General features: G+C 42.8%; 1 protein-coding gene across 19 annotated transcripts in view; it reads right to left on the bottom strand.

Annotated features, from left to right (window-relative positions):
- The window catches only part of MAGI1 (membrane associated guanylate kinase, WW and PDZ domain containing 1), a 319,962-nt gene that overhangs the window by 164,633 nt on the left and 142,261 nt on the right, over positions 1-13,068 (bottom strand). For all 19 annotated transcript variants that reach the window (XM_082767897.1, XM_082767896.1, XM_082767900.1 and 16 more), the window contains exon 2: positions 3,749-3,865. In XM_082767897.1, coding sequence (XP_082624023.1) covers positions 3,749-3,865 — 117 coding nt within the window. The remainder of the gene's footprint in view (positions 1-3,748; positions 3,866-13,068) is intronic.

The raw sequence follows: 13,068 nt of genomic DNA, 5'->3' as shown, positions 1-13,068 counted from the left end.
CTAATCACATTTTCCACTAAGCACACCTTCACATAAACTAATGTGATTTTGAGGAGTTCTGCTTCTAGAAACACTGTGAGAGCGAGAGGCAGGCTGGCAACACGCTGCACCTCCTGGCCCCTCAGCCTGCCCCACGCCAGGTGGGACACAAATCCCATCAGCTTCTCTTAGCACGGGTGGACCCCATCACACCCCACGCAGTCAGTAGACCTGCCCTTTTGTCCTCAGGGTTTCTTCCAGCTCAACTTCGCCAGCCTAAGTGAAATCCACACTAAAAAAAAAAAAAAAAAAGCCGTGGGCAATGTCTCTGCATCAGCCAAAGCACTTTTGGTGTAGTCATGGCCAGTCAGTAATCGTGACACCGTTGCCAAGTCACAATCTACTCCAAGCTCAATGGAGCTATTAACTAGCCCACAAACAGAGCATTATTTCTGGTGGTCTACATTAGGCACGTCAGAAAACCGGAAAAATGTGGTGCTTCAAAACGAAACGAGGCCAAGGGGACAGCGAGAGCCTGCCCTAACATCTTGCTAATCTGGATGATGTCTTAGAGGTTTTTTTTCTGGTTTTGACAGTGGATCCTATGTGCAAGGAATGAGAACAGATATTTGGACGTGTAAAGAGAATAACTTTGCTGAAGTTTAAGGTGCTGATTTCTTTAAGCAGAAGACAAAAATACTATTAAAAAGTCTCAAGACCCAGCAAGTGAAGTCAACAGTGAAATGAGAGCATCAGGAAGAAAGTGGAGGAAATAGCACACGGTTGGTTTAGCTAAAATAAAAGCCAGCTCAGTGTCTGAGCAGCACTGTTTCAAAGACTTGTGCATTGTAAATGCACGGCTTCATTAGTGTCTCTGCACCATCCCCATACAGAAACGTGTCCTGCCTCTCTTCCTTACCCACAGTCCTAGATTACGACGCTGAAGTTGTAAAACCCAGAGAAGAATGCTTTGTGACTGTGAATAAGCCCGTGGGTGTGGTGTGATAGCAAGAGCAGAGCGCTGAGGATGGCACAAACACGAAACCTGGAGGCCACCTGGAAGCTTGTCACAGCTTTGTTTACTACAGACCTTTGCAGGAAAACTCAGAGCAATGGGGAGCGGGGAGCTGAGGGTACCAAGGGCTGGAGGACGCGTGCTGGAGGGCAGAGGGATGAGTGCTGAGACTGGCCAGAGCTGGGGCAGGACTGCGTGGGGCTTCCCATCTGAGCTAATAGAGGCATTTGCAGATGCCTCTTTGTGATTTCAGCTTGCAAAAATAACTGTGCACTTCATCTACTTTTTGCAATAATAATTCCCATTTGGGTGCATTCCTAGGTCTCATTTCTTTACAGACAGCTCCTGTGTTTAGGGGTGAAGTCTCCTGCTCTCTCAGAAGCCCGTACCTGTGTCATCCATTTAGGCAATGCTCACATCGTCCCAACTCCATGAGAGCAACTGAAGTTGCTCCCCATGGAGCACAGCTAATTCCTAACCAACTCCCCTATAACAGGCAGGAGGCTGTGTGGGAGCCAGCAGCCCTTGGACCTGAATCCCAAACTCAACCAAGTGAGCAAGAGCTGAACCATGGGGGAGCCTAACTAGAATTTTGGGGGAAGAACAGGTTAACGCTGCCTTTCTCTATTTTGCATTTAGTAATTATCACTTCATTTAGCCCTTCTATTAGTGCAACAAAAAGCAGCTGGCAGGCCAAGCACGCTCAGTCCAAGTGACCTTGTGTTCTTGTTCGTGTTTACCACATAATCAGCAGAGAATTCCATTTCCCAAATACAAGACTTCATAATCCATTAGCACTAGAGATTGGCCCAGGGCTCTGGATTTACTGGTCACGTGCACCAAGGAATAAAAATATGAGTGTACAGCTAGATTAATCTCAGACCTGTAAAGCATTCCAACCCACCATGCCTGCAGGAGTCTCATTCAAATTCACACATGAATATTAGCATCATTCTTAAAAGCTACCACTAATACCATCCCCACGGTACACGAAGAGAAAATTAAATGTTACCTGCTTTACAACTCAGCAAGTACGAAGACACACGGTAACCAAACTCCACTCCTCAGATTTTCCATTTGTCTCATAAGCAGAACATGAGTACTGATGTTCTTATTGACACACCAGCAACACAAACCTCCTCCTCCTATTTCCAGGAGGCAGCAATCGCTTTCACCGGTCTTAATTTTAAATCAAAAGTCTTTAGCGAGTCCAAGCAGTTTAGCTCACCATCAAGTTCAATAAATCAGAGAATAGAATCAATGGAAAGCATTTCAAAATGTAACCTTGGTAACACACAAAATGCTTCCACAGTACTTCGCTCATTTGCTTTATTTGCTGCTTCAGAAATTAGAAATTGGGATGTAACACATAGGCAGAAGGACTTTAGCATTAAGACATTGCATCTACTGAGCCCAACACCACATACGTTTTCCTGGAAGGCACTTTCCCCATTATACCTTAAAAACCTGCAGCCAGGCAAGTTAGACGACTGGAAACTAATCATATTTCACGTTAAGAAAATGGAAAATGGAAGTATTCAATAGAAAATAACAATCCATATTTATTCTTTACGTCCACGCACAGCACTTTAGAGGTAATTTGGTCCATGCTTTCCACTGATAAAACGAGAACAAACTCAACAGCGATATACAACATCTGCCATTTGAGGAATCAACATCCATCAGCGCTACCACACAATTCTAGCTGTGGCCCTGCACAGTTCTCCCATGAGCAACACTCAGATTGAAAACAGCTATTACTCTACCTACCATTATGTGGTATTTGTTGGTAAATACTCATTTTTGAGTGGCAACATCATTATTCAATATTTATACAAGTCTTCCAGTATAAACAACCTCTGATTCATGAGAGATAGAAAGCTTAAATATGCTTTGCTGCTCAATTCAGCATGCTATAACTAAGAGTTTACTAGCTCTTAGCCAAGCCTGATCTAAAAGGCTTGCCATTATCTTCAGAGCTCATCAAGGTCCAAGCAGAAAAACCTTTTGTTTTCAATATCCTCTCCTAGAGGTTGGAGAATGGTGCAACGAAATAGGATCTTTTTCTGCTTTTTGTGCATCTTCCCCAAAAGTTAAGCACAGTCTGATTTGGGGTAAAGATTCTGAACTTTTAAAGTTTAGCACTCTCTAAACTTCTCAGTTCTCCTGCTGGTTGGTTTCTGGGTGAAAAAGAGCATTTCCTTCTTAGCTTCACTTTTGCTGCTTACCGCCTACGCGAACTGCAGATGACCTTCCAACGGTGGCAGTGCCCTCTTTCAGTGTGACCCAGCCACAAAATGCTGTTCCATTTCACACATTAAATAAGCATCAGAAATAAAGTTTTGCTAACAAAATAAATATAAAAGCCACTTTTTGTTCATAGGTTTCAAAACAATAGAGGAGCATGCACCATAATGATATTAATGAGCACTTTCTAAGGCAAGAACTCTCTTTTAAAATCTTTTTTTTTTTCTTCACAGTAGAGCAGCATCAGAGCCCTGTAACAGACCATCAACTGTTCCAAAAAGGTCATCACAAAAGCCAACTACAAGGATGAACTGGTTTCCCTGCCAACCCTATCTCAACCCTTTCTGCTGTCACACATGGAAGTTTGTTCTATCTGAAAACTGAGCTGTGCACACCGCCACACAAAGGCTGCCTCCAATAAATAAATCCACAAATAAATGAATAAATAAATAAACCAATTAAAATTCCACTCCATGTAATCCACCAGGTCAGTGTTTTGTTACTTACAAGGCACAGCATGGCGATAAAGGTTATCTCTAATAGTCTGCTGTAGATCGTGATCCGGCGATCCTTTCTGAAACCTCTGGTTGAGATAATGTCTCAGGTCTTTGTTCAGTCTGCTTCCTGCAAAGAAAACACAGCCATTTATTTATTTCTAAATGCACACAATTAACATTTCCAATTCAGGCAAATGTTAGGCTTCCATTCAGAGTCCCCTAAATTATGGCATGCTGACTTTACGAGCGGAGGCTCATCTTCCTCTACAAATGGCTAATTACCAAAAATAACTCGCTGTAAACAAGAGGTCTCTCTTGCCTCGTAACGCATCTTTCTTCCTGTGGTGCTAAACAGATCATGATTCCCTTTTATCACTTATTTGTCTGAGCAAATGGAGAAAGACAGATGACGTGGAAGAGATGAAAGATAATAAAGGTAGAGGATTGTTTTTGCAACCCACTGGAGAGTGAGTTGGGCAGGGAGATGGAAAGGGAAGACTGCTCCCATCAGAGGTACTAACACAGCCAAACATGGCACAAAATCAAAGATGAGCTGTACTTTGCACTGCTACCAACCCCTGCACACAGCATGGGTTGGGAAATGACTGAAGGAGTTAAGAGCACCCAAAGTTCTTTAAAAAAAAAAAAAACACAACAGAATAATATCCAACACTTCTCACTTGAATTTGTTTCCCCATTCAGCTTTGAACACTTCCATAAATATGTGAGAATAAAGACAGATGAGCTAAAAACAACAACAACCAAAAAAAGCAAGACTTTGTTGTAAATGAACATTCAACACCAAATCTTTTCTTGTAGCAGAACATATGAACTGGAGCAACTTAATGAAGTCTTTTCCCAGAAATGAAATATTTCCAAATCTGAAATAATGCTGACATTAATTTGACTGAAAAGCAAAAGCAATCCCACATAAACCTACTGAGAATGGGGATAGAAACCCTTTTGTTCTTAGAATAAGGAGTGGAAAAGTAGTTCACACAGGCTGCAGCAGATCTGCACCGTGGGTGCAAGAAGCTTGTAGAGAGGGGTTCAAGGGGAGACTGGGAAAGGACACAGAAGATGGAGCCATTGCAGGAGGGTTGCAAACATTGTAGGAAATCTCTTGAGCTGAAAATGAATTGCTGGTGGCTGGGAGAGGAGTAGGAGACTATCAAATATTTTGCCGGTATCCTTTCCTTTGCTAGGCATTTGTTTAAGGCCACAGACTGAGCTAGAACACTGGGCTACGTGGACCTCGGGGTGAACCCCTGGAGCTGTTAATAGGGTCTTTTACAATTTGCATGATCATTTTCTTTATTGGATTGTGAACATGTAATGCAGAAGCCATCTCAGTATTTGTTGACACTGCACTTAACATTACAATTGCAGATTCCTGGCTGGAGCCTCTAGGAGCCACTGCAAAACAAATCAAGAATGATAATACTGCAACGTAGTGCGGCTGGACAGCGGGGCTGCGAGGCAAATGAGGAAAATAGTGCAGGCCACTGAATGAAAGGGGCAGGAGCAGGCTGAGTAATGAGGATCTGCAACTTCTGAACAGTAACATCAGGTTAAAAACAAGCATACAAAGAACAACAGAAAATTAATCTGAAAAACTGAGTTAAAATCTCTCAAAAAAAAAATACAGGTGATTTGTATTTTTTGTATGTACATTCTCCAGACAGATTTATTTTTTTTAATTGAAGGACGGCAGGAAGGAAGGAAGACAGGAAGGCAGGTTTAAGCAGCAGCCCCTTTCCTAACAAGAAGCAAAAATTTGAAGACCAAGATGCTCATTACAGAAATGGCTGAAACAACAAAACTGAAATAAAAGCCAATAAAGCTGGCTCATCATACCTCCTGGCTTAACTCAAAGCAACAACCCTCACTCCAAAAGCAGTCTCTGGTTATTATATTAAAAAAAATAAAATGGTTTCCTACACTAGTCTGTGGGTTAAAGTCTTCAAATTTCAGACCTGACCTTCCAAACTCCAGGTGTTTGATGTGATACCAAGTCTTTTGACTCCGGAGAGAGGTATGGCATGAAAAGGAGCACCCTCCGAAATAATAAACCACTTTATCTTTCCATTGAACAGTTCATATTTTTCTCTGCACACGATAGTAAGACAAGGTAGTTACTCATAGCTAAAAACAAACAAACATGACAAGCACCTTGGACACGCTGCAAGGGAAGGAATTAAGCACCGAGCTGCATGTTATAATTTAGGCTCTCTCCTGAAATACTGTGTGATTCATGATTCAATGATTTATGTCACAATAATGTCTAGAGGTGAAAAAGCTCTGCTGAGATAGGCTTGTTTGACTACAAAAAGCATGCAATTTACTGATGATATCTGCCTTTATCTTCCCTCTGTGCCTATTCCATCGAGCTTCTCTGTCTGTTACGGCCCCCACTAGAAAGTTTGGCTACGTGGTGATGCAGTAGCTGGGATCTCCCAGCTGAGTCACCGCTGTGCCAGCCAAATGGCATTGCAAAAACAGGGGGCTATGGCAATGCTTGCACACTCATCCCCTCAGGGAGCTCACAGCGATGCCCAATTCTATTACATTCAGTTGAAATGGGGAGGAGAAAAAGGGAAAAGGGAAAAAAGAGAAAAAGGAAAAAAGGTCACATTTTTGTTGCTAAATTCCAGAAAATTCCAGATGGAAAAAAGGCTTCCCGCAGCCCTGACTACCTTGGCTCAGCAGCTGCTGAGCCCCCAGCTGTGGATAAAACCAAGCTCACCTCATACAACCCACTCCAGAGCATGGGAAACGATCTAACAGAAATTAACCCCACACAGAAAGCTGTCAAAAGGACCCACCCTGGAACATGTTGGATTCTTTACCATATGAAGTGTTGCAGTCCACCCTGATTATCTTTTACAAAAATCTGCTCAGCTGTGAAAGGGCACAAGGGCTCGTGCCTGATATTGCCATTCTTGAGCAGATTCTAGCGCTGAACTCAAATTTGAGAAGTCTGATTCATTTATTTTTAGAGCCAAAAATATAAAAACCTGCAATTGCTGAGAAACAGAGAAAGATGCCCATGACATCTCTGCAACCTCCCATGTGCAAAATGCAGCAGGAAAACTCATTCCTGAAGGGCATCCCCCACCACTGCTCCCTCTACCATGTCTCACCCACCGATGGCTCCTGCCCCTGCGCCATGCAGCACCAGGCTGGGTGGGAAGGCAGGTGCCCAGCACCATCTGCCTCCATGCAAACATCCTCCCTTTGTAAAATCTGATTCCACGCATAAGTTGTGCTAAGAATACACCTGGCTTCAGTTTCCTTAGAGATGAGCTGTGCTAACTGAAAGGATAATACACTTTCAAACACTCCTCTGTTTTCAAGGAGATTGGATCTTACATTTGCTCTTTGGAGAACCTTCCTTTTCTTCTCTGATAAGCACATGTAAGGAGATCCTATAGCGATAACAGCAGAGCAACAAAAAGATGCAATCCAGAGGAGACAGATCCAACCTTCCTGCTGTTGGAAATGCAGGAAATGCCACTGGAAATTCATGCTGGAAATGCATTTATTTGCCCACAGAAAAATTAACGTGTCTTTTCTGTAATCAAAATCAGGCAGTTTCAGAAAAACGGATATTTAAAAAAAAAGATCAGACGTAAAAAAATATATATATAAAGATGCTTCCCCACCAACTTCAGCAAAAATTATACTTTGAAATTTAAGAATTACAACATGTTGCAAGATTGATTTTTGTTGCTGAAACATTTTTAACCCCTGGAACAACAAAAGCAGTGCCTTTCTTTATAGGAGTGAACCAACTTTGCCCTGTTACCTGAACCTCTTTCCCTTTGAGTGAAACAAAGGCAAGTTACTGTATGGCCGTTTTTCTCAATTATTCTTAATTATAATAGTGCATTTCAGAGCACATCAATCATCCTCCTAAACCATTACACCATACTAATATCTCAGTAACAAAAACTAACCCCAAGGGGGAAACAAAACATCTCCCATGGAAAAAGCTGATACTGCTGACATGGAGTTTTCTGAGAAACAATAAAAAGGTGCTGCTCAATTGTGTGAAGAAAGATATATATATAACCTAAATCTTTTTGTGATTAATGAAAAATATCGACTACTTCTAAATACACTTCCTTCAAACCCTCAATGATCTGTCACACACTTGTCCTCCAGCAGTTACCGAGTACTGAAGTCACTGGGGGAACTACGCTTTGAGTTCTGCTCTGACTTTTGTTACTGCAATTCCTGGTTTCTGCAGGGAGCAAGCTGCACACACCATCACCCAGCGCTGTCTGTGCTGCAGGAGCTCATTCATCTCCTCCAGAGCACCACCACCAGCGAGGTGCACACAGACCCGGGGGGCTGTAAGCTTCTTGCTCTATCAGAATACAGCCTTCCAATAAGGAAAGCAGACTGACCAAGCAAAATCTGCTATTTTTCCCAGCGAAAAGCTGTGAGTGAACATCGCCAGGCTGACAGCACCTTCCTGCCAGCTGGTAGGCAGCCTATGCCAGCGCTGCGCAATATGTATGTGCCGAGGATATATTTTGAACTCATGTTTTATGCATTTGGAAACTGGCGTTTCTTAGTTTATGTTTATATTAATTACTGCAGCTGTTTTTATCCCATTTGTGCGTTGAGATGGTCAGAGCTAATCCTGATAAATAGCTGTAGTCTGGCAGCGCCTATGGATGCGTGTGCCACGATGGATCAGGGTCAGGCCCGGGACACGGTGGTCTCTGACCTATATTGCACTCCCCTAAGAAGGTTTACAGCAGTAAATATTTCAGCTTTACCCTTCTGTGGAAAGGCTACCGATTGCCACATTCACAGTGGCTGATTGCATCTGAACTGGAAAAATGCATTTTCCATTCCTGAATTGCAGCAGAAGCCCCTTTTCTTGTAGGGATCTCCACTCAGAGGCATCTTTAGCGAGCGATTCTCTGTGGGCAGACAAAGACCATTTCAAAACAACAGGACCATGAAGCAATCAAAGGTTAAAGGCCTCGCTAAAGGGATAAGAGTGCAATAGAGTCATCTGGATTAAGACTCTCTCTTGCCGCCTGATGTCTACATTGAGGGAAGGATTCAATTTTTTAAAGACACAAAGATTGCACATGTTGGATTTGCAGTATAAACCCCCGATTATAACGTACTGTCTTTCATCTGAAGATCTCTATCTGAAGATATTTAGCAGCCATTAGTAAGTTATCTTTGTTGCACAGGAACAGAATGCTGCCAAACAAATGCAGAACTGCAGATAATTAAAAAATAATAATAATAATAAAATAATTAAGTTATTTTGATTTTTGTTATTTTAGAGGTGTGAGCAGAGAACCTGCAGCTCACGTTTTGCAAAGCAGTGAGGGAACTTGCAAACTCACTTGAGTGACCTCCTGGGCTGGGTGGCTCAAACCATGCTCTTACCTCCAAAGTCCAGCACGCAGACTCAACACAAACTCATCTATACTGACAGCCAAACAGGCTCCCCTTATATTATAAGGTGTATTAACCTAAGCTAGTCTTAGACCCATCACCCTCTTAAAAACAAACGACACCACCTAGGTAGTTGTCGTCGTTTGGGTTTGGGGTACGGGTGGGGTTTTTGTTTCGTTTTGTTTTGATAAATGCTAAAATATTAATGAAGTAACTAAAGACAACTTCTAAATGAATTATTAAATTCTTACTGAATACAGGGGGCAGACAGGGCTCCTGGGAAGCAGAAACCACTTAAAACTCTTCCATACAACACTTTACACAAGAGCAGTGCTGGCATCAACCCTGCATTCACCATCATACCTTACTAATGCCTGCAATGGATTTTCTTCGAGTCCTCCTGTAAAGGCAGCCCTGATACTCACACATTCAGTTTGTTACTATCTGGAGAGATTCATATTTCATTGCTGGACCAATTAATATAACAATTTTCACAGTAAAGTCCACCAGGCTGCAGCCTGTCTTAGGAGACGAAATGAAGGCTGAGTGGATTTTTATCGTTTAACAAGACTGCGCTGGTAACCACACCACCATCAAATCTTCCTAATCCCAGCAGTTGTTACCCAAATGATAATATTTTGTGCTATATCATTTCATTCTGTCCCAGCCTTGTCTTCCAGCTGCTGTCCAAAAGTGATTATAAATAATGGGGCTATAAAAGCCATTCAATAATTAGAAGATTCATTGGCCATATGCCAGCAGTGACAAAAGAGAGTGATTTATGTAAGACGAGTATGTCACATCTGCCAGATCACAGTTTCATTACGCCTGTGGCTTTAAGGTCACAGTTAAACACTCTTCCAACAGCCATTTGTCAAGGGGGCGCTGGGGAGAAGAGGCCAAATAAATCACCACCGTTTTGTTTGCTTTCTTTTTTTAACTACTAGGTAAATAAGTAAATAAAGTCCGGTACCTACTTTTGTTATTCCGTGTCTCCCGTGAGGTCAAAGACACAAGGATATATACTAAGACACAAAGGATTCATTCATCACTGCTGGCCAGGGTTCAAACAAGATCACAAAGCGAAAACATCCAGTTCAAAAGCCTCGAGTATTCACAGGGCTTCTTAAATACAATATAATCTAAGCATGTTCTATCTGCCAGCCACCCATGAAATGAAGGCACCTTGTAAACCCACAGCATGTTGGTAAATTAATTGCTATTACATTTTCCTAACACAAGTAAACTTAAAAACCTTTTATGGCTCAGCATGCTAAAGATATTTGAACATTGCCATGGGAGTTCAGCTTAACAGTTAACACGGCTCAGCAGACACCTGATTTGATTCCAGTTCTGTTTTCCTTTTTCCTCTATTAAAAACAAACAAAAAACACTAATGAACTTTTACTGCTGCGTACAAACTGGTCCCATGCAACCCAGATGTTGGCTGTCCAACAAATGCTTCAATAGCCTCATCTGTCATGGTCAACAGTTGCTTCCCTACCAACGTGGGGTCCCTACTGACAAAGTCTCCTGGCCTGGGGTACAAACGGGATCTCTGTGGGACATGTTAAATACAGCCCCAATCTTACTTCAGTTTGTATCAGCCTGCTATAGCTGGACTGAGATGAACTGCTCACCTCAACCTCTGTTACTGTAACAAATCCATACCACAACCAAAGCAAAACCACTGCTCATCCCCTACCTACCTTCCTGACATAAAACATAAAATACTTCCCAATTTTTCTGCTTCAAACCCACTCAGAACAACAAAGCCGCATCCGATGCAAATCCTTCCAGTGGAAGGAAATTATGATAAACTGGAGGGCTGTGCTGGAAAGAACTGCAGAAAGTTTCAGGATGAACAACCTCCACGGCAATAAAACCCAGCTTTGATGGAGCACGGTTCAGTCTCCAGCAGCAGCCCAGCTGCTGAATCAGCAGAGAGCACTTCAGTGCAGCCAGTAACTCCTGTCTGGAGAATGAATAACACTTGTTACTTTATTGCTAACAGAAATTCTTAAAATATTATTTTAGGTGTAAGTCGTGAATCTGAAGGAGATGCATTCACTCCAAACTTTCAGGGCGTGCTCGGAATCAGGAGCAGGCGAGGGCCTGCTTGGCACCGCACCTTTTGGTATCGCTCCCCATCTGCATGGGTGAATGAACCAGCACTAAAGTGGTAATTCAGCATTTGCTGCTAAAGAAATGCACTTAACAGATCATAAATCCCTGGTGAAACTGTTCTACAAGCACCTAACCTAATCTACTGTATTCGCAGGGCACTCCACATTATTTTCTGTGCCTTAATAGTGATTCATATTTCTAGTGTGAATTCAAACAAATAGCCTTTCAGCTGAGTCGTGCCAAAAAAATAACACAGAGCTCAAGCTCGGAGGCTGAAAAGCAGAAGTATTCTCATTTGTACACCAGGCCTGAACACTCGGAAGCCTTGTGACAAACACATTTCTGTTGCCCCTGGCTGGATACCAACAAATGCAGCAGAAGGCCCTGCCTGTCTCCCCTTCGGCCTTGTCAAGCTTCCTGTGTCCTCACGGTTTTCATCACGAGCTTCCCAAAATTTAACTACAGCTACAGCCCTGGGTCCCTTCTGGGGCTGTGCAGGTCAAGTTGTCCTCAGGGCTGGTTGGTGACACAAACTGCCAGGGGCTGCTGAAGCTGAGTAAGAAAACAATTCTGCTGATCTTTGCCCCAGCTTTGCTATAGAGAGTGGCTCGTTTCCATGCAGAGTGGTCCTATCTTAAAATAAAGGCAAGAGGAAGAATTTAAGGGCATTTTCTGCTCCTCTCTTCTTAAAGCATTCAATATCTTTTAAGCTCACATGGAACCTGTAGCACCAGGACATTGAAGAATGACATTTCTCCAGGGAAAGTGGCAACTGTACCTACCCAAGAAAATATAAAGGACAAAAAATCTAAGATTTGATAACACAAGAAAAGCCAAAATAATGGAAAACTGCCTCTGAATGCACCTGAACTGGTCGGGCCCAGGGCCTCACTCAGAAGCACGGCTTCACTGCATCCAAACGGGAGCTGGCAAACGCACAGCCAACCACAGTGCTGCTCTCCTACATCATGGTTAATGATTACCCCAACTAATTACAAGCTGGAGGTTAACCACTACTACTCTATTGACTCTCAGCAATCCAATTTTCCTGCCTCATGGTGTTTTCAGGAACCGCTGAAAAAAAACTGCTCTTGGTTCAGTTTTTTTTTTTCTTTTTTCCTCCGTTTTTCACTTTGAAGAATCCACACCAAACACATGGCAAGGAGAGAAAGAATCAGAAAGAGTCCATCCAAGTGGCTCATGGCCCATCTCTGCTGAGCCTTTCACAGGCTGTGTGAGCACCCCAGTGTTCTGCTACAACCCCATCAGGAAAACACAGCCTGCACGGGATCCACCTACCAGCATTATTCACCGACACCTACTCCATAAAACAGGGCTGCAGGAAGCAGCCCGGATAAGGGAGCGTTGTTCCTTTTGCTTTGCTCCCCCTCCAAGCAGCCAGCGCCTTTCCTTTCCTAGGAGGCAGGGACAGAACGGGAGGCAGCAGAAAATGGGCAGGAGTGAAGAAGGAAATCTAGATAGAGCAACAGGCACAGGGAAATCTAGATGAAAAGCACTTGCAGTCTTTCAACCAAAGGCAACGACCCGTTTCTGGAAATTAGATGCGTATCTCTGCGTGTCTTCTGAAAGAAGTCACCATATGTTCTAAACGTAGGATATAATATTTGAGCTGTAAAAGCCAAATCAGCTTGAGAAACAGACGGTATTACAATGCTTTAGCAGAACAAGACCCACATAACAATATGCCAAACTCATTTTCTAGAATGGCACCAGGAAAATATTTGCAAAATCTGCAACCCATTCCCTACATAC

Source organism: Aythya marila (assembly GCF_965140915.1).
Source record: "Aythya marila genome assembly, chromosome: 10".
Taxonomy (NCBI): domain Eukaryota; kingdom Metazoa; phylum Chordata; class Aves; order Anseriformes; family Anatidae; genus Aythya; species Aythya marila.
This window is presented reverse-complemented; position numbering and strand designations above follow the sequence as displayed.